Source organism: Pelodiscus sinensis, chromosome 23, assembly GCF_049634645.1.
Source record: "Pelodiscus sinensis isolate JC-2024 chromosome 23, ASM4963464v1, whole genome shotgun sequence".
In the NCBI taxonomy this organism is placed as follows: Eukaryota; Metazoa; Chordata; order Testudines; family Trionychidae; genus Pelodiscus; species Pelodiscus sinensis.
Window position 1 is genome coordinate 3,793,099 of NC_134733.1, and position 26,579 is coordinate 3,819,677.

General features: G+C 66.3%; 1 protein-coding gene across 1 annotated transcript in view; it reads left to right on the forward strand.

The window, feature by feature from the left end:
* Nucleotides 1–26,579, forward strand: part of ALPL (alkaline phosphatase, biomineralization associated) — a 51,995-nt gene that overhangs the window by 19,334 nt on the left and 6,082 nt on the right. The window contains exons 2-9 of the mRNA XM_075906828.1: nt 965–1,073; nt 2,809–2,928; nt 4,248–4,363; nt 5,808–5,982; nt 6,438–6,613; nt 16,495–16,638; nt 19,091–19,160; nt 22,422–22,556. Of these exons, the coding sequence (XP_075762943.1) occupies nt 1,013–1,073; nt 2,809–2,928; nt 4,248–4,363; nt 5,808–5,982; nt 6,438–6,613; nt 16,495–16,638; nt 19,091–19,160; nt 22,422–22,556 (997 nt within the window). The 5' untranslated portion in view covers nt 965–1,012. The remainder of the gene's footprint in view (nt 1–964; nt 1,074–2,808; nt 2,929–4,247; nt 4,364–5,807; nt 5,983–6,437; nt 6,614–16,494; nt 16,639–19,090; nt 19,161–22,421; nt 22,557–26,579) is intronic.

The following is a 26,579-nucleotide window of genomic DNA, read 5'->3' on the forward strand; positions in this document are numbered from 1 at the left end:
CGCCCGGGGAGCAGTAACCAGAACCGGCTCTTGCCATTCTCCAGCTGCTCTCCTGCCTCCCTCCCCGAGACCAGCTCCTAGCTTCGCAGTGTGGAGAATGGCGGGAATTAACCCCCCCCCCCCCCCCGCCGGGTGCTGCCCTGCTGTCTGTCCTAGGTGGCTCACCTGTCGCCTTGCACGGCCAGTCACGTGACAGCGAGCGTGTTTGCATGGCAGTGCCGCTCACTCTCTTGTGACTTCCACAGGCTCCGCTGGGCGCAGAGGCAGTGCAGCTCCGTGGGCAGGGATCTGGACCAGGAGACTTTGGTCTGTCTCGTTAGCCTCCTTGGCAGCAAGGGGGCCCTGGTGACTCGTCCAGCCTCTCCCCCGCTGGCAGCCCCGAGTCCTTTCTGCGGAACCGCTGCTTAGCCCGTGGGTCCCTAGCCTGTCAGTGCCTGGGATTCCTCCGTCCCGCGGGCAGGGCTCTGCCTTGTCCTTGTTGACCCATCAGAATCCTCTTGGCCCAACCCTCCAGGTCACTCTGGACCCGGTCCCTGCCCCCCAGCGGTTCTACCTCTCCCGCAGCTTCGTGTTGTCTGTGGACTTGCTCAGGGTGCGACCCATCCCCTCCCACAGGGCACTAATAAAACAATGAAGAAAACTGGCCCTAGAACTGATCGTTGGGGCACTTGGCGGGGACCGGCTGCCAGCCAGATACCGAGCTGTGGATCACTCCCCATTGGGCCTGATCTACCCACCCTCCGGCCCGTTCATCCAGGCCCGACTTCCCTAACTTGCTGGCAAGAGCCCTGAGGGAGCATCGTCACCAGCTTCGCTAACACCGAGGTCTAGCTGGTCCCTGTGTATCCGTCCCTCAAGGGCTGGAGCCAAGTCTGGCTGCTGGCAGCTGTTGCGCAGACGGGGGCAGGGGTGACGGCCTTTCTCCCTGCTGCAGCAGTGGGACTGTTGTGTCCTTCTTCCCCAGAGCGGGACCCCGCTGAGCACGCCGGGCGGAGCGACTGCCGGCCGCAGCATGAAGGCTCCGCTCCACCTGCTGCTGCTGGCTGAAGTGTGTCTGGCGTCCCTTGTCCCAGGTGAGCGGAGCTGGAGACTCGTGCCCGCGCGGGCAGGGGGTTTGCTGAGCCCAGAACGTGCACCAGCCACTCCCAACGGCGCTGGGTCCAGGGCTCACACCGGCCCCTGGCTGCAGGGCGGAGCTCTGACCTGGGTCTTTCAGCAGGTGGCAGGGCCTGCGCCCGTTTGCCAAGGGAGACGGGTGGGCCCCTGCAGTATTGGCTGCCCGCCTGCTCCCCTGAGCTGCCCGTGCAGCCTTGCAGGGGAGGGAAGGCCAGTCAGGCCTGTAGGGAGGGGCCAGGCTCCGCTCGCAGGGCAGTTGGAGCAGTGCCCTGCAGCTGCCACGTGGGGGCGAGCGGCGTGGTCGTGTCCATCCGTGGTACCCGCCCTCCACTCAACTGGCCGGCCTGCGTTTAACTGGTCACCTGGTCAGACTCGCCCGTTAGCCAGCGCCCGAACTGGTGCACCCGCCCTCCCGCCAGGAATGCTGCCTCCCCTTAATGGAGACCCCGGGGGCAGGGCAGGGCCACCCCGTTGGACAGGGGGAAGTGAGGCACGGGGAGATGAAGGGGCTGCCACAGCCCATCTGCAGCAGTGAGACTGGGCACCCGGGGTTGCCTCAGGCCCACGCTCCCTGTGGCCGTGTGATGTCCCCGTGCAGCCTCCGACACCTGCCCTCGGCTTCTCGGAGCCCAAATGGGAACATCCCCCGAGCCGGCGCGAGCCCCCTGGGGCTACGCAGGGCGCACCCCACAGCAAGGCAGGCAGATTCTTGTCCCAGAAGGGAAGGGGGGGGCCTCCTCGAGCGGCTCGGGGCCCTAAGCAGCGGCTTGGTCGGCCTCCAATAGCCGCCCCGCTCTGTCGTGCCCGGCACGAGGGCCAGCCTGCGGGCTCGGGGCCTTGCTGAGTCACCCTGCGCAGCGCGCACGGCGTCCGTACGGGGAAGGGCCCCATCATAGAACTCCACTGTCGATGCTGTCGACTCCCAAAAGTCTTCGCCTCCTCCTGACACTTTTCAGGGGTTTGCCAATGAAGCCAGGCCGAGAACCCCTGGTGCCATCGGCGGCGAGTCTTCTGTTTTCGAAGCTGCCAGAAGCCAGTTGGCTTTGTGCAGCCTCTTGCGTTCAGGATCGAACAGGGACTTGACTGTTTCTAGCCCAGCCTGGAAAATCGGAGGCAATTCCCGGCCACAAGCCAGAGTGGTGGGGTGAAGGGTGCAGGCTGCCAGCCGGGCACACGAAATGGATGCGATGCCCGTGTGCCAAGTAGGGATGGGGTGGATCGAAAGTGGGTCATTCCCAGGTTTGTTGGGTGGGGAGCCCCGGCCCTGCCAGCCAAGCCTTTACCCTGTGGCCTGGCCTGGCCTGGCCTGGCTTGGACGGCTCCTGGTTTCCTCTTGTAATGGCACATGCAGAGCTGGTGGCACAAAGTCCTCCCAGGCCTGGCGTGGAGACCAACGGGCAGGCAAAAGGTGCTTCATTTCCCTGTCCCCTCCTGCCCGGGACCTCTGCATTCCAGCCCCCCCACTGGCCTGTCTGGCCCAGGGCCCTGGGAGTAAGGCGACGGCCCTTGCGTGGCCTGGCTCAGGGCCGCCCGGGGACTCTCCCGGGGCTGTGGCTGGTCCAGTGGGAGGCGCCTGTGGGTGCGGGACGGTAGGTGGCTCAGCTCAGCCCGCCCGGGGCTGGAGTTTTCACCAAGCGGCCTCGGCCTGGCCTGTCTCGGCGACGGCTCACTCACCAGCCTGCTCTGCTCCAGAGGAGGAGACGCACCCCCAGTACTGGAGGGACCAGGCGCAGCAGACCCTGCAAAACGCCCTGAAGCTGCAGCGGCTGAACACCAACGTAGCCAAGAACGTCGTCCTGTTCCTCGGCGACGGTGAGTGCACCCGGCCTGGGCTGCCGCGACCTGCCCCGGAATCTGGGTCGGTTCGGTCGGGGCCACCCAGAGCTGGGGGGGGAGGGGGGGTCTTGCCCTCATGGTGTGAGATTTCCCACGGTTCACAGGTCTCTGGCCCAGGGCTGCTGGGAGCCTAAGCCCCACAGGGGTCTGGCCCCCCTCCCTGAAGCCCCCTTGGTGGCTGGCACTGGCTCCCTAGGGGTGACTGATGGTGGGCCGTGGTCCCTGGGCCGGGGTAGGGTCGGGCCTGCAGCAGGCGGTGTGGGGCCCCAGGTCCCCTAGGGCTGGCCCGGTTGCCACCGGTGGGGGTTGGGGGGCTGTTCAGAGTAAGCTCCCAATGGCCGATCTGACCCTTCCTGCCAGCTTCCGAAAGCTGCCTCTTCCCAAGAGGCCCCCCCCCCCCCCCGGTGTCCTTCCCCCCAAGGCCGGTGCCCCAGGGAGTCGCGATGCCGCTGAGGCTGGGCCCACCGGATTCCCCAAACCCAGTCCTGCCCCCACCATCGGCTGGGGGAGGGGCTGGGTATGCCCCACTATTTGTAGCACATCTGTGGCTCTGGTCTGGGGGCTCCCAGCCATGCGGTGCCCTGGCTAGGCAGATGTACCCAAGGTCACCGAACTGGCCTGTGTCCACCTCTGGCATCCGATTGCTAAGCCAGTGCCCTGGCCCCAGACTAGCTCCCTTCCCGAGCGAGGAGTCAGTCCGGCATGACCAGCTCGAGAGTGGGTGAGACTTCCAGGGAGTCCTTGGAGCTGAGGGAGGCCACTAGAGGAAGTGGGGGGCCCATCCCCTGACCCTGAGGGGTGTGTAGATCACACACCGGAAGGGAGGAAGCACCAAGACCCCCCAGGTCTCTGCTGAACTGGAGCCTGAGCTGGTGAAGGGGGATGTGGCTTTGCACTCCATGTGACAGCTGGGGGGAGGGGGGAGATGGCCTGTGGCCCTGTGCTCTCAGTGGAATAGAAATTGGTTGCAGAGCAATAGCTGGTGGTGTGCAAAGTCCTATTGGAATCCAGCAGGTGAAGGGTTAATTATTTCCTGAGCATAATTAATGAGTCACCTGCTTAATTAATTAGTCCTCTTGGGGCAGGGGAGCCGAGCCGAGCCAAGCCCCGACAAACATTGTTGCGAGTGTTCTAGCCGGCACCTGGGCTGGAGACAGCTGAGAGGAGGGCTGCTAGCATGGGGGCAGGGCTGGCTGGCCTTGCAGGCGCTCGTGCGGAGGTCCGAGTGAGTGCTCCACGATTCTTCAGCCTCGGACACCTCTCACTTGCACCCTGTGATCCTTTGTCTGCGGCAGGCATGGGCGTGTCCACGATCACGGCGGCTCGGATCCTCAAGGGGCAGCTGCAGAACAAGATGGGGGAAGAATTCCTGCTGGAAATGGACAAATTTCCATATGTGGCTCTATCTAAGGTGAGCTCAGTGATTTTTGGCGCCTGCCTGGCTGTCCCTGGGCCATGGCGGGGGTGGGAGCAGGCGCTGCAAGCTGGCTGGCCGAGGCCCTGTGCCTGGCTGGGAACCTCCAAGAAGCGGGATTTGAGAGCAGGGGCCAGGCTGTGGCATTTAGACATGTCCATGGGGCACCGTGATGCTGCTCAGGCTGGGGGGGAGGGCAGAGGAAAGACGACGGGCCAGCTTTTTAAAGGGCTGTCAAACTGCTTGAGGAGCCTCACGGTGCCTGAAGGCCTTAAGAAGCTGGTCTGTGCCCACGCAGGTACGCTTGCAGCTCCACTGCTGGGGCGGGGGGGGCGCCAAGATTGTGCTTTGTCTTCAACTTGTAGTGTCTCCCTGGCGTAGGGGGAAGGTTTCCCTGCAGCATCTGCTCCCCGCCCTGCTCCCCTCCCTGCACCCTGCCTGGCCTCAGCGATAAGGCCTGTGAGTCGCCCCAGCGGGACTCTCTGGCACAGAGCAGCCGCTTCGAGTGGCTCCCTGGGCCAGGAGAGACTTTGTGCACTGGCCCCACCCAAGCACAATTCTCAGCTGCTATTGCCTGGAAGCCAGGCCAGTGGGAACAGAGTTTGCTGGGAGGTGGGGTCAGCATGGGAAGCCGCCCCATCCTCCGGGTGCCTGGAGCAGGTCCCTGCAATGGCCGGACCGGTCAGCTGACTGACCCATGCGCGTCTCGGCCCACCGGCCGTCTGTTAGAGAAACGCCGGCAGGGGCTGGAGGGAGGCCGGACATCCTGGCCCCGCCCATGGGCCCCATCCCGCCAAGGGCTTGGCCAGGGCTAGTCACCTAAACAACGGGGAAAGACCCCGAGGCTCAACGGGGAGGGGTACAGAACTGAGGCAGAGCCCAGGCCTGGCCCCAGTGGCTCTGTTGCTCGGCCCAGCCCAGCCGTGTGCCCTGAAGCTGCACGCTCCCTAGCGCAGCAGGGCCAGTCGCCCCACGTGGCATGTGGTGAGCGTGGGCGGGAGGGGGCTCGACAGTGACCCGCGTGGCGGTTTCTGCCCTCGGCATCCAAGCCAAGCTGCAGGAGAGAGTCCCACCTGGGGAACGCCAGCTCCATGGAGTGCCCCTCCACTTCCCCGCGCCTGACCTCACCCACAACCTCGCCGTGGCAGCCTCGTTGCTCCGAGCCCCACAACACCAGTCTCTGCCCTTCCCGAGGGGGAGCCCTGCCCGGGCACCCAGCTTGGATCCACGATCATATCGGCAAAAATGAGCCGTGGAGATCAAGCTGATACCTGCTCTGTATCTGCAGGCCCCTACCCGTAGGCCATTAGCAGACCGGTCCCTGGTGCACGTAGCTGGCAGTTCCGGGGCTCTGGTCCCTCTGTCTGTGCTGGGGAGGGATGGCCAGGGGGCCGTGTGCTGGAGTGGAGGCTGCCAACACGGCTCTGGTTTGTCCATGCAGACCTACAACACCAATGCCCAAGTGCCGGACAGTGCCGGGACGGCCACGGCGTATCTCTGCGGGGTGAAGGCCAACGAGGGGACGGTGGGGGTGAGCGCGGCTGTGACCCGTGCCCAGTGCAATACCACGGCCGGCAACGAGGTCACGTCCATCCTCAAGTGGGCGAAGGAAGCCGGTAAGCAAGTGGGCAGCGCTGGCAGCGTCATGCCTGGGGCAGACCAGCCCTGGCTGGAGCGGAGGGAGGGCAGGGAGGGGCACGGCCGGGGTGAGTCGCTTCATTTCCTGGACACCTTGATTCCAACGTGCCTGTCCCTTCGGGCAGGACTCTCCGGATGCTCCGAACAGCAGAACTCTGAGCCAAGGCAACGGGCGCCCTCCCCCTACCCAGGCCACGGTGCCGTCCATGTGTCCCTGGCAGAGACACCGGGGGGTTTCCCCAGTGACATCCGCCTCCCCTGCCTGATCGGGGCAGAGCTGGCAGTGCCCCTCTAGGCGCTGGCTGAAAGACCGGTCACCCCGTGTGAGCGGAGCAAACCTCCCCGAATGCTCTGTCCTGTCCTACAGCCATCAAACTGGTGATCCCCTCCCCCCCAGCGCCTTCCACGGCTAACCCCTCCCCTCCTGCTGCAGGCAAGTCCGTGGGCATCGTCACCACCACGCGGGTGAACCACGCCACCCCCAGCGCCGCCTACGCCCACTCTGCCAACAGGGACTGGTACTCAGACAGCGAGATGCCCCCGGAGGCCATCCAGCAGGGCTGCAAAGATCTCGCCCAGCAGCTGGTGGAAAACATCCCGGACATGGAGGTACGGCGTGGAGCGGAGCCGAGCCGGCGGCCGGTTAACGGGGCTCCGTGGAATTGTAACCCAGGGTGAAGTGGGTTTCGCAACCCCAGTTGGTGGCTGGGCCACCCAGATGGAAGCAGCTGGCTGTTGCTCCTTTCACTGGCGGCAGCTTCTCTAGCCCAGGAGGTGGCCTAGTGGGTTCAGACCCTGCTGCACCCTGGTGTGGGGCTGTTAGAACCCCCACTGCCTGGGTTGCATTCAGATTAGATGGGACAAAACCCAGCTGGAGGGTGGGTTCAGTAGCCTCCTGGGCCCCCTGCCCTTCTGAGCGAATCCCTGCCTGCCCTCCACAGGGGTTGGTGGTGGGGCTGAGAGCTGGGGGGCAGGGACCTAGCCCTCTCCTTTGCCTGTGCTCAGGCAGAGGTTGGGGGCACCCTGCCCTGGGCTGTCCCCAGCACCTGTCCTGCAGGATCCGGCCCAGGGCTTTCTGGAGGCTGGCTGGTCCGTTTGGATCGGCACCCAGCCGTGAGGCTGCTTCGGCTGGGCTCAATGGCCTGGGACCAGGGTTTGCGGCGCGAGGCAGCCTGGTGCTCTGGGGAGGGCCCTGGCATCAGACTCTGGCTCTGCCCGGGTAACCTGCCCGCTGAGTCGGGTGCGGGTCACTGTCTTGCGGAGCCGCACAGCGAGAGGGAAGAGCAAGGGAGCTCTACGGCCTGAGCTAGGAGCCAGCTGGCGTGTAGCCCAAGCTTTCGAGGCTCCTCCAGAGGTGGCAGTGGGGGGGGCGGGGGGGGGGGGGCTGCTGACGCTTCTGCTCTGCCATTGATTTGCTGGTGGACTTTGAGGACCATTCCCCCTCTCCGTGCCTCAGTTTCCCCACCCACAGAACGAGGACTAGGGCCCTTCCTCACCAGGCAAGCAGGGCAGAGAACCACCACGACGCCACTCGCCCTTTTCCCTCCCAAACAAGGGATGAGACGGATGCTTGCTTGCCTCCCGGCGCGTGGGCGAGTCCATGGGCCGCAGTGGGAAATGCGATTGTGCCGAGTGGCATTTTCACAACTGCAAACCCTTCCTGCTCCGCCCGTGCAGCGGGCCCTGCTCCTGCAGCTGCGTTTCGCCTGGGCTCTTTGTGGGACGACGGGGTGAGGCAGGCACAGTGAGCAGGACCCCACCCAGGCCTCCCCATCGCCACCTCTCCAGGGGCTAGGGAAAGACGCAGCGAGGCCGGCAGGTCCCATGCTGTGCTGCAGGGGGGGCTGGATCCTTTGTGGCGGCACATGGCCAGGAGGAACCGACCCTCCCCTCCCCCCGGAGAGAGCCGGTCCCAGTGATTTCACGGGGAAGCTGTGGCCATCCAAGGGCAATGAACGTTGTTTTTACTTGTACAAATTCTATGCTGGGCGGGGCAGGGGGAGGGCCAGGTGGGGAGGCTGAGGGGAAGGGGGGCAGGGCTGTGATGGGGAGGACAGCAGGTGGGTGCGCTGGGTCCCTGCTCTCTGCGGTGGCGAGGGGACGGCGTTGGCCTGGTGGGAACAGGGCTGGGGCTTTGGCTCCTGCACCTGGGGAGACTGGGGCTGCCCGTCCGGCGCACAGAGCTGGCCCCACCATGCTGCTGCCCTGGGAGCCCCTTGGTGCCGGGAGCCGAAGGGTGCTTGTCTTAAAGCAGCAGCCAGCCTGGATTTTCCGGAGTGGCTCCCCAGCCCTTGGCAGTTCCTGTTCCTGGTCCCAGGTGCTGCGGCTGCAGGCAATCCGCACAGGAGGCCCCCAGCTTGTTTGCGTGAAGAAGTAGAAATGAGGCTGCAGCTTTTGTGGTCTGGCCCTGGCCATTTTGTCCCTGGTGAGGGCGAGGCTGGCCGCCTTGTTTCTGGGTATGAGGGAAGGACCCAGACGTCTCCCTTCGCTTCCGCTGGTGCTTGCCATTCTGTGTTCCCCAGGCTCACCGAGGGGTTGGGGGCAAGGGGCTTGCGAGCTGCCTGCACGGCCGCCAGCAGGGTATCCGCTACACCTGTGACTGCCATGTCTTGTGCCCAAATCTGGTGCTGTGAACGAGGAACCTTCGGCATGTCTGGCACGTGCCACAAAACAGGCTGCGTTGCACTGAGAAGCTGCAGGAATTGGAGGGTTTTTGAGGAGGGATTTGGCTGGAAGGGGCCCAGCAGGCAGTGAGCCAGGACACGGGGGGGCACGGGAGGAGAGGGACACCGTGGGAAGGGGGCAGGGGAGTTGCTGCCTCCCCAAGTGGAAGATTTACCCCTCCTCCCCCACCTGACACCTACAACTTGCTTTTTGGAGGAGGGAGGGGCTGGCCGTCCCCTCCCCCCCCCCCCAGCTAGCCCGGGGCAGCGCTGGGCTCTCGTGCTCCCCACTGGGCCTACCGGGTCCAGGGTCAGGCCCTAGCCAAGCTGTCCCGCAGCAGGGCAGTCCCAGCTCTGCTTCGGTCGGGCATCCACCAGGAGCCTGTGGCTGCTCTGCCAGCCCCTGGGAGCCACAGGCCGGTCCCGGGCTAAGGCCTGAAGTGCTGGGGTGGGGCCTTGGCCATGGAAGTGGCAGGGACTGACGGGGAGGAAGGGAGCGTTCTTGGGGAGGTGCCACCCGCTGGCCTGCACAGCCGCCCTTGGGTCCTCACAAAGCAGATGTCAGTGCTGGGGCCTGACAGGCTGGCCGGGTCCCCTTGGGGAAGGCTAAGGGGGTGCCAGGCCACCTGGGAGGGGCAGACAGGAGCCCCCTCAGCAGCTCCCCTGGCGGGAGGAACGTGGGCTGCTAGGCCTGTGGGAGTCCTGGGGTGAGGAGAGCAGGGTCTCTGTATGGGTCATAGCTTCGATGTGTCCCATGATGTATGGGCCTCCTCTCTGTAAGCCTGGTAGGCAGGTGGGGTGGGTTCCACAGTGGCCTAGGGGATAGGACATTTGCCTGGGGCCCCCAGGGTGGTGGGTTCAAGTCCTGCTCCCCTACTCCCAGAGCAGCCCAACAGCTAACACAGGCTCCCCCAGAGCCGGAACTGGCTCTAGCACTCGGAAGGCAGGAGAAGGAACACGTGGACAGTACGGAGGTGGGGTGGGTTGTAGTGGCCTGGGGCATTGGGCGTTGGAGCTGGCTCTAGCATTTGGAAGGCAGGGTAAGGGATGGTGGGAGGTAAATCAAGGTGAAGGGGTCTTGGCCAGAGATCTGAAACCACAGGGGTCCTCAACTCAACTTAGACACTTCGTTACAATGGCCGACTCTGGGCATTCCCAGCTAGGAGGGTCACCAAGGCACTGGCTTTTCCACCAGGCTGCTCCTCTGCCACTGGGCTCAGCAAAATGGCTGCCGTTTTGTTTCGACCCCGCTGTGGTAGGTAAGGGAGCAACGGGCAGGCCTGGGCTGGGGCCTGTTGGTGCCTTTTGGAGGATGCGTGGTCTCTGTTCCAGTGATGAGCCAGCTGCATGGGGCTGCTCTGAGGCGTCCAAGGACAGTTGCTGGAGCTTCCAGACCCAGGGTTTGTGCCTCAGCTTCCAGACACTGACCCCAGAGTGGGGAAGGGGAGGAGGTCTGGGCCTTTCCACGGTCATCCAGGCCTGGCCGTTGTGTGCTGGAATCTCCGCGGGGTCTGACCAAGCCCTGGCCTGGTGCTTCCGGAGTCATGGGCTCCCTCACGCACTGTCACGGGGCCCGAAGCTCAAGGTGGTTCATACGGCAGTAGGAGTGTCAGTGCAGAGCCCCCTCTCTCAGCGAGGTGCTTGCACGGCAGGAGAAATACCCCAGGGCGCAGGAGGCCGCGGGACTGAGGTGCATCGGTCTGTAGGAAATTCCAGAACCGGCTGGGCCGGCTTTGACCGTGGAGCTCGGTAACCATCCCACGGAGCTGGTCCTGCACCCACCCGCCAAGCTCCGGGCAGGCGCCACCCCAGTAAAGGTGCAGCGAGCAAGCGCCCCTCCGCCCTGGCGCTGGGCCAGAGCAGAGAGCGACTGCTGCTCCCTTATCTCTCCACTGCCGGCAGCACCTGGGCCCCCAGGGCGCACCCGGGCTGCCCAGCGAGCCCTGCGTGAGGGCGGCACCGTTTCTGCTCTGTGCACGGCGGGGTCCCGCTCCAGCGAGGAATAGCGGATGGGCGAGCGGTGGGAGCACAGCGTGGAGTCCCGTTTCCAGGGGCGGGGGACGCCGCTGGGCCGCTTTGAAACGCTGGCTGAGCAGAGCTTTGAGCGCTTCCCTGCCACATCCAGCTGCTCCTGGGCTTCCAGCCGGCGGTGAATCTCCGCCCTGCCTGTTTCTCTGACTCCGTTCCGGGCCAGATTCGAAGGCTGGGCAGGGGGGAGGGAGAAGCATTTTCCAAACTGTGGGGAGCTGCAAATCTGTCTTGCAATTGGCCAGGAGCCGGGGTTCAGCTGGGCTGCTCCAGCCCCTTTCAAGCGTGAAGGGAAGGGCCGCGCTTGGGGAGAAACCATCCTGCTGTCTCGCTGAGGGAGCAGGGGGCCCCGTGCGCTGCATGAGACTCAGTTTGGCCGCTGCTCTCGGGTGGGCGGTGGGGCTGCCCCCCTGGCTTGACGGGGTTCCCCTTGTACGCAGGGTTTCTAGCTGAGTTCCGGGGCTCGCCCATCCACGCTGTGCTGGCCCCTGCTCTGTGGCAGCCGAGCAGCTGTGACCACTGTGGCACTGGGGGCTGGGCTCCTTGGCAGCTGCTCGAAAGCGGCTGCTGCTCTTTTCAGGCAGCGGAGCCTGGACCTGAGCATGGCCACAAACCAGCCGTGCGATAGTTAAATCCCCCCCCCCCCCCCCCCGCCCGGCGATTTGAATCTGGACCAGAGCTGGAGGCCGGAGCAGAGTTGATCCGTGCGGGTGGTCTCCCAGGTGTAAGGCGGCTCCGCGCCGCAGGGGAAAGGGGCATGTTAGACGCAGGCACCGCGCCCCTGGCACGTACCCACGGATTTCCCGTCACACGGGCCTGGTGGGTTTTGTTTCCTACAGCGGAGATGGGGGCTGAGCCCAAGGCTGGATCCCAGCCCCCATGGAAAGCTCTGGCAGCTTGGCTCTGGCCCGCGGTTTGTGCTCAGGGATTGAATTAGCCGCTTTCTTCAGAAGTAAGTGGGTTCCTGCCAGCTGGGAAAGGCCGTGAGGCGGGGGGGGGGCCCGAGGGGCGGGTAATAGACGCCGGCGGCCAGGCTGCCCGTCGGACCACAGCTGGCGCTAGCCAGGAAGGGCCACGCTTTGGTGCTATTGATTCCCTCTCTCCCCCCCACCCCCCCCCAGCGCTCTGCCTGCTCAGCGGGCTTCCTGCCAGCGAGGCCACATGGCCGTGGCGTGTTGTGGGGGCCAACAGGGCCTGGAGCGAGGCAGGTGGGGGCAGCAGGTACCTGCCTGAGGGCCGGGGCGCGTTCTCGCAGCCCCTCCAACCCTAAACAAACCAACAGTTCAGCCCCGCTGCCTGCTCCCCCCCGTCCTCCCCAGGCTGTGGAGCCCAGCAGAGATGTTCTCGGAGCCAGCCCTGCAAATCAATATCCCTCTTTGCTGCTGTAACCCCAAGCCACAGAGCCACGCCTGCCCGTGGGTCGTGGGCCATGTGTGTTTATTATTTTAGCTCTGGCGGGGGAGGCGTAATTAGAGGGGGCGGCCGGCTTTTTCCCCTTAATATTTTTGCAGCTTTATAGGTCACCTTCTGAAGTGAAATCTGAGCCCAGGCTAAAAATAAAAAGGAGCAAATAAAACCCCTTCAGAGCAAACGGCCAGAGCTATGGGCTCCCGGCCTGCGGGCCTGTTCCAGCGAGGGCTCTGCGCTGGGCCCGTCTCCAATGGCAACGCCAGGGCCTGATTCTGCTCTCGCCAGTGGCTCCGCGTCTGATGCTCCCCGGGAGCGAGAGGCCAGGCCGGTCTTGGCCCACGCACGCTGATGCCCCCAAATCTCTTTAAAGTGCCACCCGCCTCCTTGTTGGTTTTGCAGACAGACTGCTAGGCGTCGTCCCCCCCAGATTTGCCATGCCCCTTTGTCTCCATGGGGGGCAGCGTAGGCTGGTGAGTGGCCTCCATTTCACAGGCTGCGAGATTGTTGCAGCTGAGGCAGCCTCCTGGGACCGGGTCTTTCTGCACATGCAGCCATGGAACGCACGGGGTGCCGACTGAGCTGTGCACGGCTCGCACGCTAGAGCGTGCAATCGGCACCCTCACGGCCCAGGCCCTTGCTTTACGTGTCTGTCACCTTTGTAACGCGGAAACCCCCGCCGGGGAGGAGACCCGCAGAACCTGGCTGCACTGCGCACGGGCAGCAGTAGGAGAATCTCGGGGGCTCCACCGCGACTCCCCGGGCAGCAGGCTGCCTGCCGCTGGGCTCGGTGCCGCTGGTGCACGTAAGGGGAGGAGCCTGCCTGCCGCGCTGGGGAGTGCGACGGGGGCACCTCTCGGCCTGGGCGACGTGCCGGGGTCCGGCGTGGGGAGCCACCCGCTGCCCTCTAGGCTATGGGGGCTTCACTGGTACTTGAGCTGGTTGGCACCCTCCAGCCACTGTTGTGGGTCTGGCTCCTGCAGCCGGGCTCCCCCGGGGCCTGCCTGGCTGTGCCCCAGTGCCCGAGGCCCCCGCTGCTCAGTGCCAGCCTGGAGCCGTGGGGGGGAGCCCTGGGCCGGACCATGTGCATTGGGGGGTGGGGGCCCTGCTGTGGCCAAGGCTGGGATGGTGCACAGGGATTATGGGCAGGCTGGGGCCGTCGTGCTAAGGTGAGACAGGCCCCCGGGCTGGTCTGGAGGCCTTGAGCCTAACACTAGCTCCCCCCCCCCCCCAGCCCCGCACAATGGGGAGGCCCAGGCAGTGTTTGAAACCCCTGGGGTGGGCGGGGTCAGCCTGCCCACTTCTAAAAGCCCCGAGCCCAGGGGCAACTGGGTCTAGGGATCAACTGAGGCGGGGGGGGGGAAGATGACAAATAATGAAAAACAGGGCCAGGGAGGGCAGGTTAAAGATAAACCTGCAATGCAAATGTAACCACCAGGAGCTGGCTTTGAACTCTGGACCTCGGCATAGGAGCCACTCAGCTTGAGCTATAGAATGAGCTGGCCAGTGGCCAGTTCCTAGCCCTGGAGTGGAGACTGATACAGGTCAAAGCCTCAAAGCCACACATGGGCAGTCCATGAAGGCAGGGCTGGCACCCGCCGCCCCTTCCTGCTAGGCCCTGGGGGAGCACCCCATGCCAGGGGGAGGGGAGCATGCTGGCCATGTGCCCAGGCCATATCCAGCCCTGGAGAGGGTGGAGGCTGCTGGCAGGGCTGTGCCTGGTGCTTTGTGAAGGCAGAGCCTTCCCCCACCCTAAATAAACAGAGAGCTACCTATCTCCTAGAGCTGGAAGGGACCTTGGAAGGCCATACAGTCTAGTCCCCTGCCCTCACAGCAGGGCTAAGTACCCTCCCTGATAGATTTGCCCCACATCCCTAAATGGCCCCCTCAGGGATTGAGCTCACAACCATGGGTTTAGCAGGCCAATGCCCGAGCCACTGAGCTAGTCCTCTCCCCTTACGTCCCTCAGGGACCTGCAGCCAGAGCAGCTGTGCCCACGGCAGGCGGTGACCAGGGCAGTGGGCCTGGTTACTTTGCCCCCACGCTGGGAGTTACAGCCAGCAGCAGCCGCCAGGGTGGGCCGGAGTTCAGGCTGCGTTTCCCGTCCCTGCCGGTCAGGGCCCTGAGTGCCTCCGACAGGAGTGAGCCAGGCCCCCAGTCCAGGCGCGGCACCTCCCGGCTCCTTGAGAAGGCGGCGGGGCCAGATGTGCAGACCGGGCGCCCCCGTCAGTTGTAGGGGACGAGACGTCTAGTTCCCTGGTGGGGGGGTGGGACTGAGGATTTCGAAAAGCCGCTCAGCCCCCTCGCTCGGTAGGGCTGCCAGGGTGCGGGTTTGACTGGAAGGCCCAGGCGTTGACTGTCAGCGGCTCCTGGCCTGGCCTGGCTCTGCGCAGCCACCGGCAGCAGCTGGGACGTCCCTCCCATTCCTAGGGGCTATAGGAGTGACTCACCGTCCCTTGCCTCGAACTGTGGGGGGGGCAGTTCAGAGCCATGTGGCCCCAGTGTTGCCTAGGCCATGCTGGCCCCTGCCAGGAGCTGTCCAAGCCTGCACCTCCCACGTTCCTGCCCAGCCCTGTGGCCCTTCATGCACCCAAATTCCTTCTCGGAGCCCGCACCTCCTGCACTCAGAGCCCCTCAGCCCTCCAGCCTGGAGTCCCCTGGTGCCCCCCAGAACCCCTTCTGCTCCCCACCCCCTTCCCCAGCCAGAGTGAGCAAGCAAGGGAGGCGGCGGGGGGAGAGGGGTGTGCAGGTCCCTGCAGTCAGAAAGTTGGTCCCCCTCAGGCCCGGGCAGTCGGCCCCCCACTCACCCACTGCGGGGGGAAGCTGCGGGCTGGCAGCCGCTGCCACCCCTGTTGGACCATCACCTGCTCCTGGGGCTGCCACCCACCTTCCCGGCAGCTCCGGGCACTCAGCCGAGCCAGGGCTGCCGGTTGCCTGGGATTCTGGGCTCCTCGGGTCTGTTCTTTAAATCTAGTCTAAAGGACTGGCCACGGCCCTGTGCTGGCAGACTAAGGCCCCCCCCCCCCTCCCCCGCCCCCCCCCCCCAGCTCTCGGTCAGTGTTTTTAACAGACTGAGCTCAGTTCTGCTTTCAGCTGCATCTGTGCATCCGAGGGGGGGGGGGGGTTCTGGTCCGTGGAGCAGGTGCTACAGAACATCTCCCCCCAGTCAGCAGGACACTGGGATCTGTGTTCGTCAGTGGGTCCCCCCTCCCCCCCGCGCTGTTCCTCCTTCATTTGAAAATCTGTTTGACAAATCCAGATGCCTGCCCTAGGCCAAGCAGCCCCAGCGCTGGGACCGTTCCCAGAGCCCTGCTCTTTCATGGAGCAGACGGTCCCTCGGGCCCCGCCTGTGTGCGCAGGCCCTGGCACGCAGCCCGGCCCTCCCAGCGCCACAGGCAGGGGCTGTGTGTGGGCCCCGAGGGAAATGGCTCTTTCTGAAGGGGTGTCCCGTGGGGACGCTCTCTCCTCCCTCGGCGCCCGTGCAAAGAGGCTGCTGCCAGGGCTGGCAGCACAAGCTCCCCCGTGGGCGTTGGGCCAGCCGGGGGCCAGGTTCCTGCCACTTCTCTGCCAGGCGGCCTTGCGGGGAGCCCAGGAATCATTTCCGAAAAGGCCCAGGCCGTGCGGTGAGCCATGTGCCCCTCCAGGCCACGCCTGGCGCCTTGCGACAGGGCTCGGCTCGGTGCTGACGAGGGGCCGAGGGCCAGGGTGGGGCGTGTGCTCTGGCCGGGCTAGCGCCGGGCTCCACGTTCGCCAGTCGGGCCAAGCTCTCGAATATTGCGAAGGCCGAAGTCGAGGCTTGTTCCTCAGCCTCCTCCCCCAGCCAGGAGAGCCCGGCTTGCTTCCCCAAGGCAGAGCTGGGCCGGCATGGAATCGCTGAGGGGGTCGTCCTCCAGTGCACGAAAGGGGGAGAGAGACCAGCCCCCCCTTGCTGGTTAATCAGCAGACAGTCAATCAGCCCCCCCTCCCCACCCGGGCAGGCCCACTGCCCAAGGGCTGTCCATGTCCCATAGCAGCCCTGGTGCTGCTGCTGGCCCTGTCAGTGGGGGCCTGCGGTGCTCGGGTTCCAGTCAGACAGATGGTGCAAGCTGACTGGAGTCCCGCTGAGGCCCCGCCCGGTCCCCGGTTCAGGGCTGCCCCTCGTGCAGGGGAGCAGGCTGGTGTCACGGGCCCCGCTTTATGGGCGGGGGAGTCAGAAGCCCGGAGATGAAGGGACTTGCAGGAATCCTTGGTCTCCACATCCCTGGGGCACGGTAAACCTGCCTCAGTCCGGGCACTGGCCGAGGGCAGAGCCCTGAGCCGGGACGCGGGTGTCTCTTCCCCGCCCTTGGTTAACAGGCTTGATCTCTGGTGTGGCCGAATGGAAACTGGGCTCTTTTCTGTGCCCCACTCTAGGTGATCTTGGGCGGGGGCCGGAAATACATGTTCCCCAAGAACACCAGTGACGTGGAATACCCCAGTGAGGACAAGCACCAGGGCACCCGCCTGGATGGCCAAAACCTCGTTGATGTCTGGAGAGCGAAGAAGCCCAAAGACAAGGTACAGGGGAGGGAGACGCCTGGGGAAACGGGAGGGCCAGACGGGCTGCAGGTTAGAGATTCCTTACTCCCAGGTCTCTGGTTCAGGCTGACATCAGCCGCCAGGGGAATAATCCGGCTGACAGTGGTTCCCGTGTTTGAAGCCCGTCAGGGTCACAGCCCTGCGGGGAATGCGCGGCGTTTGCGGTTGTGTCTGGCACCTTCCAGCCGAATGAGGAGCTCGGTTTGTCCTACAGACATCAGGGAGAGGCAGAGGGGAAACCGAGGCAGCCAGGGGCTGAGTCTCACCCAGCAATGGAGCCAGGATTCTTGGGAGCCCGGGCCCTAACGAAAGAAAAGGTCCCTGAGTCTCAGCGGGAAAGCAGCTCTCTCTGGAGCAGGACGAGCTGTAGCCAGCTCAGTCCCGGGACAGCGGAGGCAGGGCAGGGGAGGCAGTATCTCTATTGGGCCCCCTTCCTGGGCTACACTCCCCCGGGCCGTTGCCCTCAGCTGGAGGCGGTGAACTTCGATCTGCTTCCGGCGGCGCCTTTGCTGCGGCAGGCCGGGGGCAGGCGCCTCGTGCGGGGGCAGCGTGGGAGAGCGCTCGGCAGTGGATTTCGAGGCGATTCCCGGAGCCCGCTGGCTCGATCGCTGCCCCTCGCTCCGGCGGGTGCTGTAGACAGGCCCTGGCCCACGGGAGCAGGGATCCACGGGGCTGCTAGAAGCATTGCCTCTGGAGCTCCCCGGGCAGCTTCCAGCCAACGTCTCCCGGCGCCCCCTCGCCCAGGCTTGGAGCTGAGCCTTGCAGACGTCCCTGCAGCCCTGAGCTCCGAGCCCCACTGCACAGACGCAGGGTGGGGCTGGCAGGCTTAGGCCACGGGGGGGGGGGGGGTGAAGCCGCTTGCCAGGGGCCCTCAGCAGGGGCTGGTGGAGAAGCCACTGGCCCAGCCGGCTCACTAGGAAGTGTCCCAGCGCTGACAGGCCCCTTTGCCCTAATGCGACTCCCCCACACGGGCGTCCTGGCAAGCCAGCTCGGAGCTCCCTTGCCTGGCGCGTCCTGCACATGCTGCTGGGGGATCGGCGCTCGGCCTCAAGACCCGGCGCGTCTCTCTCTGCGCAGCTTGGCTAGGCGGCTGCCCTGCCGTGCGCGCTCCTGGCAGCCCGGCTCCCCACGAGGCAGGACCTAGGCCAGCTGGAGAATTTGCCCCCTGGCCCGCCACTGCCCGCACGGCCACGGGCTGGGCCGAGCCGCCCTGCCAGCTGTGGATTCTGCGCACCCCAACGGCGGCTGGGTGCAGCCCAGGCCCGGCAGGTGGGTTCCCGCAGCTCCTCTTGCTCTCAGGGCTGGCGAGCTCCCCTTCGCCGGGAGGCCCCCGCCCACTGGCACCTCCGGCCAGGCACTCGGGGGCCGTTTTGTGGCAAGCTGCCTGGCAGCTCACAGGAAGGGCCCAGGGAGAGTTCTGCCGGGGCCAGCAAGTGATCTGACTCGCAGGGATTCGGTTCCTGCCGACGGGGAGGGCCTGCCGAGAGCGTCAGTGGCTTGGTGCTGCCAGGGCAGCGAGGGGAAGGCAGCCGCTCATGTGGGAAACCTTGGCGAGCCGGGGGTCGGAGGATCCCCAACAGGCAGAGGAGAGGGCAGCGGCAGTGGCTGGAGTAGTGCAATTGGGGTGCCTGGCGGATGTTGGGGTGTTTGGGGTGCCTGGCGGACGGCAGGGGGGCGCACACAGGGTGCCTGACAGATGTGGGGCGCACGGGGTGCCTGACGAGTGAGGATTGTGTGTTTGGGGTGCCTGGCGGACAGGGGGGCACATGGGGTACCTGGCGGACGGCAGGGGGGGGCGCACACAGGGTGCCTGACAGATGTGAGGCGCACGGGGTGCCTGACGAGTGAGGATTGTGTGTTTGGGGTGCCTGGCGGACAGGGGGGCACATGGGGTACCTGGCGGACGACAGGGGGCGCGCATGGGGTGCCTGACGGATGTGGGGTGCAAGGGGTGCCTGGTGGGTGAGGATTGTGTGTTTGGGGTGCCTGGTGGATATGGGGGCACATGGGGTGCCTGGCGGATGGGGAGGTGCGCGGGGTGCCTGATGGGTGGGGTGTGTGTGTTTGGGGCGCCTGGTAGACATGGGGGCACTGTGGGGTGCCTGGTGGACAAGGGGGGCTTTAGGGGTGCCTGGCAGATGGGGGGGTGCATGTTTGGGGTGCCTGGCGAACATGAGCTGTACGTGCGATGCCGTATCTGGGAAATCCCCAGGGTTTTGGATTCCAAGGGCAGAAGGAGCCGGCGTGAGCCCCTCGTCTGGGCACCGGCATCGCCGGTAACCCTTGTGGGACGAGGGCAGGGCTGGGGGAAGAGCAGCCGGTCTGGGGGTGCAGTTGCCCCAATGGGTGCTCACCCCACTGGTCCGCGTGGGTCCGTGTCCCTGCCCCCAGCGAGGAGGGTGCGTAACAGCCGCTGTTCTTCCCGCCCTAGCACGCCCGGTACGTGTGGAATCGCACAGAGCTCCTGGCGCTGGACCCGAAGGACGTGGACTTCCTCCTAGGTGAGTGCCCAGGGCGCAGGCTGGGGGACTGACGTGCAAAGACGCAGATCGGTGCCCAGCGCTCAGCACCTTCCGCACCTGGGTGCCCGTGGGCTCCTATGGGAAAGAGCTGCCTAGTTCCCAGTGAGTGCCAATGGGAATTAGACACCTTCCTGCCAGTGGGTGCCAATGGGAATTGGGCACCTAGGTGCCAGTGGGCTCCTGTGGGAATTAGGCACCTAACTTGCTTAGGCACTTCCTGTAAAACTCAGGTTGGGTGGCAAGGGGTCAAGCTCACCCTGCCCCTCCCATGTTGCTAAAAGCGGGAGGGGCGGGGCTTGGGTACCTGGGGCGGGGCTTGGGCGCAGGCAGGTTTGCTCCTAGGGGAAGTGTCCAGTGTTTACGTCCATGTCACCCATTGGGGCTTCGCTGCTTCTACCCCCCATGGGCCTCGCCTGCTGTGGGGAGCCAGGCCGAAGGGCCCCCAGCCCGAGAAAAGGCTGAAAACACCTGACCCGAAGAACGTGCCTGTCGGACGCCCTGAAGCCTCCTGCTAAGGCAGGGCCTGGGGCAGTTAGTGCCAGCCCTGGGCAGGTGGCTGCAGTCGGCCTGTCTCCTGGCCAGCTGGGTCAACAGCATCCTTGTGCTGCTGCTCCCCATTCCAGCAGGGTAGCAGAAAGCAGCAGCCTGGCTTGGAGGGGCTGCTGTACCGTTAGAACATGGGCATGTCGGGCCGGGGGCCGGGTGTGTCAGTGTGCAGGCGTGTCAGGGGCCAGGCAACACGCGTGTTGGGGCCGGGCGACAGGCATGTCGGGCCGGGCGTGTCAGGGGCCAGGCAACAGGCGTGTCAGGGGCCGGGCGCCGGGCGTGTCAGGGGCCAGGCTGCCGTGTGCAGTGGCACCTGTGGCAGATTGAAACCGTTGTGTGTCATGGCCCGGGAGCGTGGGGCGCGCTGCGCAGAGCGTGTCGTGAGGGGCTGCTGGCTCGCCCGGGAGCTGACCCACAGTGGCCCTGGGACGGAGGGAACGGGGCAGAGGGGCCTTGCGACGATCCCCAGTCCCCTCTCTGCTCAGGCCCTGACCCTAGGGCTGGAGCTGGACTCGCAGTGACTCCCGCGGGGCTGGGCCCAGCCCCTGCTCAGGGCGTTGCAGCCTGGTGCACACGGATGCTGTCCTGCTCCCGTCCAAGGGCAGGCGCAGGTGGCCAAACCGGAGAGGCTGCAGCCAGGCTCCAGGGCACAGGGCCAGCAGCCTGGGCCAGCCCCACAGCTGCAGGGGAGCAGGCCGGGGGCAGACCAGGCAGCCTGATTGTCCGGGACTGTTCACTCCTGTGCTCGGCTGGCCCAGGCGGTGGGGTGGGGAGAGCCTTGCAGGGATGCTGCTGGCACTGCCAATCTCCGTCCCATGCAGCAGGCCGGGCGCACGGCCCAGGCGTTGGCTGTGGCTGTGTACAGGCTGGAACCCCAGCGCCCATCCCTGGCCGGGGGCCACATGCCAGCCACTTGGGCTCCAGTGCCCTAGAACTGCCCCAGGCTGCCGTATTAAATGGAGACTGGTCCCTGCCCAGCCATGATTGGACCCACTCTGGGTAGAAGATGTTCATGGCACTGTGTGGGCATGCGTGTGTGTGTGTGCGTGTGCAGACGTACATATGGGAGCAGCATAGAGATGGGTACATGTGGGGTGTGCACATGTACATGGGGAGGGTGTGTTCATGTGCACGTGCCTGCGGGATAGGTGTGTGAAGGGTATGCTAGTGTGTGCACAGGTACCTACGGGGACTGGCGTGTGCAGGGCGTGTTAATGTGTGCACCTGCCTCTGCCAAACTGGGGATTGTTTTAGTGTCTGCCCCAGCAGTCAGTGGGGACGGGCCCATTGCGATGGGGGTAAGAACACAGAGCCAGGAAACCGTTTCTCCTGGCAGCTCAGTTTGCTTTGAGCCCAGTTTCAGTGCTTGGACCCCTCCAGAGCTGCGGGGGGCGGGAGTCACTGGTGCGGGCGGGTGGGAGCCGCAGGCGGGGGCGGGAGTCACTGGTGCGGGTGGGTGGGAGCCGCAGGCACGGGCGGGAGTCACTGGTGCGGGTGGGTGGGAGCCGCAGGCACGGGCGGGAGTCACTGGTGCGGGCGGGAGGGAGCCGCAGGCGGGGGCGGGAGTCACTGGTGCGGGAGGGAGGGAGCCGCAGGCGGGGGCGGGAGTCACTGGTGCGGGCGGGTGGGAGCCGCAGGCGGGGGCGGGAGTCACTGGTGCGGGCGGGTGGGAGCCGCAGGCGGGGGCGGGAGTCGCAGGCGCGGGCGGGAGTCACTGGTGCGGGCGGGTGGGAGCCGCAGGCGGGGGCGGGAGTCACTGGTGCGGGCGGGAGGGAGCCGCAGGCACGGGCGGGAGTCACTGGTGCGGGCGGGAGGGAGCCGCAGGCGCGGGCGGGAGTCACTGGTGCGGGTGGGTGGGAGCCGCAGGCGCGGGCGGGAGTCACTGGTGCGGGTGGGTGGGAGCCACAGGCGGGGGCGGGAGTCACTGGTGCGGGTGGGTGGGAGCCGCAGGTGGGGGCGGGAGTCACTGGTGCGGGTGGGTGGGAGCCGCAGGCGCGGGCGGGAGTCACTGGTGCGGGTGGGTGGGAGCCGCAGGCGGGGGCGGGAGTCACTGGTGCGGGTGGGTGGGAGCCGCAGGTGGGGGCGGGAGTCACTGGTGCGGGTGGGTGGGAGCCGCAGGCGCGGGCGGGAGTCACTGGTGCGGGTGGGTGGGAGCCGCAGGCGGGGGCGGGAGTCACTGGTGCGGGTGGGTGGGAGCCGCAGGCGCGGGCGGGAGTCACTGGTGCGGGCGGGTGGGAGCCGCAGGCGGGGGCGGGAGTCACTGGTGCGGGCGGGAGGGAGTCCAGCCGGCAGGAGGCTCACCAAGCAGGTGTGTGAGGCTCAGACCGACACCCCCAGAGCACCCCTGGAACCACAGGGTGAGGCCTGGCTCCAGGAGAAGTGCAGAGGAACCAGCAGGTGCTGGGGGGAGCGCTCAGCCCCCCGGGCTCCAGGGAAGAGGCGGGCTGGAGCCATGGGTGTTCCCAGCTGCAAAGCCCCCGCCGGCCTCTGGGCCACCTGCCACCGGTGACACGGCCTGGCCGAGGTCCCAGGCTGGCTGCCCGGCAGGGCTCACAGGGCTCACTGTGCCAGGAACAGCTTGGCGGCCGGTCCGGTCCACCCTGGCCTCTTCAATCTGGAGTCTCTGGGGCGTCCCCCGGTGTGACAAGGCCCCCGGAAGCTGCGGCACGGCTGACCCGCCCTCTCCCTTCGCAGGCCTCTTCGAGCCCATGGACATGATGTACGAGCTGGACAGGGACGCTGAGACAGACCCGTCCCTGACGGAGATGGTGCAGGTGGCCCTCAAAATCCTCCAGAGAAACCCCCGAGGGTTCTTCCTGCTGGTGGAAGGTGAGAGCCAGGGCACACGGCCCAGTGCCCAAGGGGCGGGCGTTGCAGGGCTGGGAGCGTCCGGCTGAGCACGGGGCCCTGTTCCGGGGCCTGCTGTCGTCTTGTGACGTGGCAGCACCTCTGGGAGGCGGCGAAAGGACTCTGGGGTCGAGTGGAAGCGGGAAAGCCCCCCGCCGTGGCGTCCGCGGGAGGAGAGGAGCTGAGCCCGTGTGCCCCCCTGCAGGGCGGGTGGGCGTTACTCTGGGAGGAGCGGCCCGGACGCAGGCCTGGGTCCAGAGGTCCCGCTCGCAAGGGGATGGGGAAATCCCAGCCCCCCCGCCGGCCGGCCTGCATTCGCCTGATGTGCGGGTGGCGCTGGCCCCCGTGGCACCGTTCCGCCACGGGAACGGGGTCTCCGGGCCAGGGCCAGGCCTGGGGAGGACTATTCACCACGTGGGAACCGGACTCCAGCCCGGCATCTGCCCGTCCCACGGCCTCCGGGGGTCGTGCCTGGCCCAGCCGTAGCCCAGAATCCCAGGCAGGCAGGAGATGAGGCGGCCGCAGCCCCTACGTGCCCGACAGAAGTGATGTCGCCCTTGCGCTCTCCCTGTCACAGGGACCGGGCTGTTCCCCTCGGGCCTGTGCTGCGGGGGGTGGGGGGGGGCTTCGACATGGCCTGCACCTCGCAGGGCAGCCCCCGCCACAGGCCGGCGTTGGGACAGGGGAGCGGGTCAGGCAGAGAGGCCATAGGCCAGTGGGGTTCAACCCTCTTCCCCTGGCCCCGCTGGAGAGAAGAGCTGCTGCTTGTGACCCAGTATCTTTTGACTGGGGTGGCTCTGGGGATGAGGGGGTGGGGGTGCGGAGGGGGGCCCGAGCTGGGGCAGGAGATCGGGGTGCGGCTCTGAGACTGAGGGGGTTGGGGTGCGGAGGGGGGCCCGAGCTGGGGCAGGAGATCAGGGTGCGGCTCTGAGACTGAGGGGCTTGGGGTGCGGAGGGGGGCCCGAGCTGGGGCAGGAGATCGGGGTGCGGCTCTGAGACTGAGGGGGTTGGGGTGCGGAGGGGGGCCCGAGCTGGGGCAGGAGATCGGGGTGCGGCTCTGAGACTGAGGGGGTTGGGGTGCGGAGGGGGGCCCGAGCTGGGGCAGGAGATCAGGGTGCGGCTCTGAGACTGAGGGGCTTGGGGTGCGGAGGGGGGCCCGAGCTGGGGCAGGAGATCGGGGTGCGGCTCTGAGACTGAGGGGGTTGGGGTGCGGAGGGGGGCCCGAGCTGGGGCAGGAGATCGGGGTGCGGCTCTGAGACTGAGGGGGTTGGGTGCGGAGGGGGGCCCGAGCTGGGGCAGGAGATCGGGGTGCGGCTCTGAGACTGAGGGGGTTGGGGTGCGGAGGGGGGCCCGAGCTGGGGCAGGAGATCAGGGTGCGGCTCTGAGACTGAGGGGCTTGGGGTGCGGAGGGGGGCCCGAGCTGGGGCAGGAGATCGGGGTGCGGCTCTGAGACTGAGGGGGTTGGGGTGCGGAGGGGGGCCCGAGCTGGGGCAGGAGATCGGGGTGCGGCTCTGAGACTGAGGGGGTTGGGGTGCGGAGGGGGGCCCGAGCTGGGGCAGGAGATCGGGGTGCGGCTCTGAGACTGAGGGGGTGGGGGTGCGGAGGGGGGCCCGAGCTGGGGCAGGAGATCGGGGTGCGGCTCTGAGACTGAGGGGGTTGGGGTGCGGAGGGGGGCCCGAGCTGGGGCAGGAGATCAGGGTGCGGCTCTGAGACTGAGGGGCTTGGGGTGCGGAGGGGGGCCCGAGCTGGGGCAGGAGATCGGGGTGCGGCTCTGAGACTGAGGGGGTTGGGGTGCGGAGGGGGGCCCGAGCTGGGGCAGGAGATCGGGGTGCGGCTCTGAGACTGAGGGGGTTGGGGTGCGGAGGGGGGCCCGAGCTGGGGCAGGAGATCAGGGTGCGGCTCTGAGACTGAGGGGCTTGGGGTGCGGAGGGGGGCCCGAGCTGGGGCAGGAGATCGGGGTGCGGCTCTGAGACTGAGGGGGTTGGGGTGCGGAGGGGGGCCCGAGCTGGGGCAGGAGATCGGGGTGCGGCTCTGAGACTGAGGGGGTTGGGTGCGGAGGGGGGCCCGAGCTGGGGCAGGAGATCGGGGTGCGGCTCTGAGACTGAGGGGGTTGGGGTGTGGAGGGGGGCCCGAGCTGGGGCAGGAGATCAGGGTGCGGCTCTGAGACTGAGGGGGTTGGGGTGCGGAGGGGGGCCCGAGCTGGGGCAGGAGATCGGGGTGCGGCTCCGAGACTGAGGGGGTTGGGGTGCGGAGGGGGGCCCGAGCTGGGGCAGGAGATTGGGGTGCAGGTGGTTCCCAGTCAGTGCCGCAGCAGGGTGCTTTGACAGGCTTCCTGGCTGTCCTGGCACTGTGGGCTGCGCTGAGCCCTGGAAGCAGCCATCAGTGGGTCCGACTCCTAGGTGGGGGGCCCACGGGGCATCCTGCCCACTCCCACCAACTGCCCTCCCTCCCCCCGCCCCCAGGCCCCAGCTTCTCCCGCCCTGCCTGGCTCCGCAGCTTGTGGACCAAAGCAAACCAGAGGCTCCCCTTGGAGTGCTGACCCCTCCAGGCCACATGCACGATCAGCCCCCGCCCAGCAAACCTCGGCCCACACACGGCGCTCACCGGCCTTCCAAGCTCACCCCCAGTGGCCCGCGGCCTCCTTACGCAGCTGCCCAGGGAACCCTCTGGTCCACCTTAACCAGCCCCGCTGGCTGGAGGCTGCCTCAGTGAGCGATGGGAGCTGCAGAGATGGGAACAAACAAACTCTGGCTGCCAACTCCGCACATGGTTCAGATTAGCGCCGGGTCGTGTTCGCTGCAGGGTGCACACGGATCCTTCTGATAAATACAAAGAATTAAGTTGGAAGGAGCTTTCTGGTGCGATGCCGGAAGGATTTCAGAGTAAACGTCACCTCCCTGAAATTCACTGGTTGGACTCCAGTGAGAGTCTGCCCCCCTCCGCAATGCTAAACCTGCCCCCCTCCGCAATGCTAAACCTGCCCCCCTCCGCAATGCTAAACCTGCCCCCCTCTCCACTGCTAAACCTGCCCCCCTCCGCAATGCTAAACCTGCCCCCCTCTCCACTGCTAAACCTGCCCCCCTCCGCAGTGCTAAACCTGCCCCCCTCCGCAGTGCTAAACCTGCCCCCCTCCGCAATGCTAAACCTGCCCTCCATCCCCTCCGCAATGCTAAACCTGCCCCCCTCCGCACTGCTAAACCTGCCCCCCTCCACAATGCTAAACCTGCCCCCCTCTCCACTGCTAAACCTGCCCCCCTCCGCAATGCTAAACCTGCCCCCCTCTCCACTGCTAAACCTGCCCCCCTCCGCAATGCTAAACCTGCCCCCCTCTCCACTGCTAAACCTGCCCCCCTCTCCACTGCTAAACCTGCCCCCCTCCGCAATGCTAAACCTGCCCCCCAGGACAGCACTGGGCCCAGGACCACGGAGTGTTCTGCCCAGGAGGCCAGCTCTGGCGGGGGCAGCCTGTAGAACAGTGACTACACGGCTCACTCAGTTAAACACAGCACGGTCGGGGCGGGGGGGTAACAAAGAGAACAGGAGACAGCCACGAGCCGTCCCGACGTGTTAATGTTGAGTCCTGCCAGCACCTTTCTGGTGGCCCCTTCGCCTCGTTCAGCCAGCGTGTGCAGAGTTCTCTCCACTGCCGTGAACCCAGACTTCCAGCTTGTCTGGGGGGCCACACAACTGAGAGGCAACTCCCCCCCAAACCAGCAAACAAAAACCAACCCTCGCTGATGTGGCCCCTGAGATACCTCGCTCCCTTGGGGCTTCAGCCCCGCGGTGGCGGAGGGAGGGGAGAGGAGGCAGGAAAGGCCAAACTTCAGGGCTTCTCACAGGCCAGATGAAATCTTTTGGGGTCCCAGGGTGGGTAGATTTTGTGAGCCCCCCCCAGGCTCTAGGGTGAGGCCAAAATGCGGGGTTCAGCATGCAGGAGGGGGCTGCCAGAGAGTCAGATGGGGTGGGGGTGGGGGTAGGGCGCTGGAGTGGGTTGGGAGTGAAGGC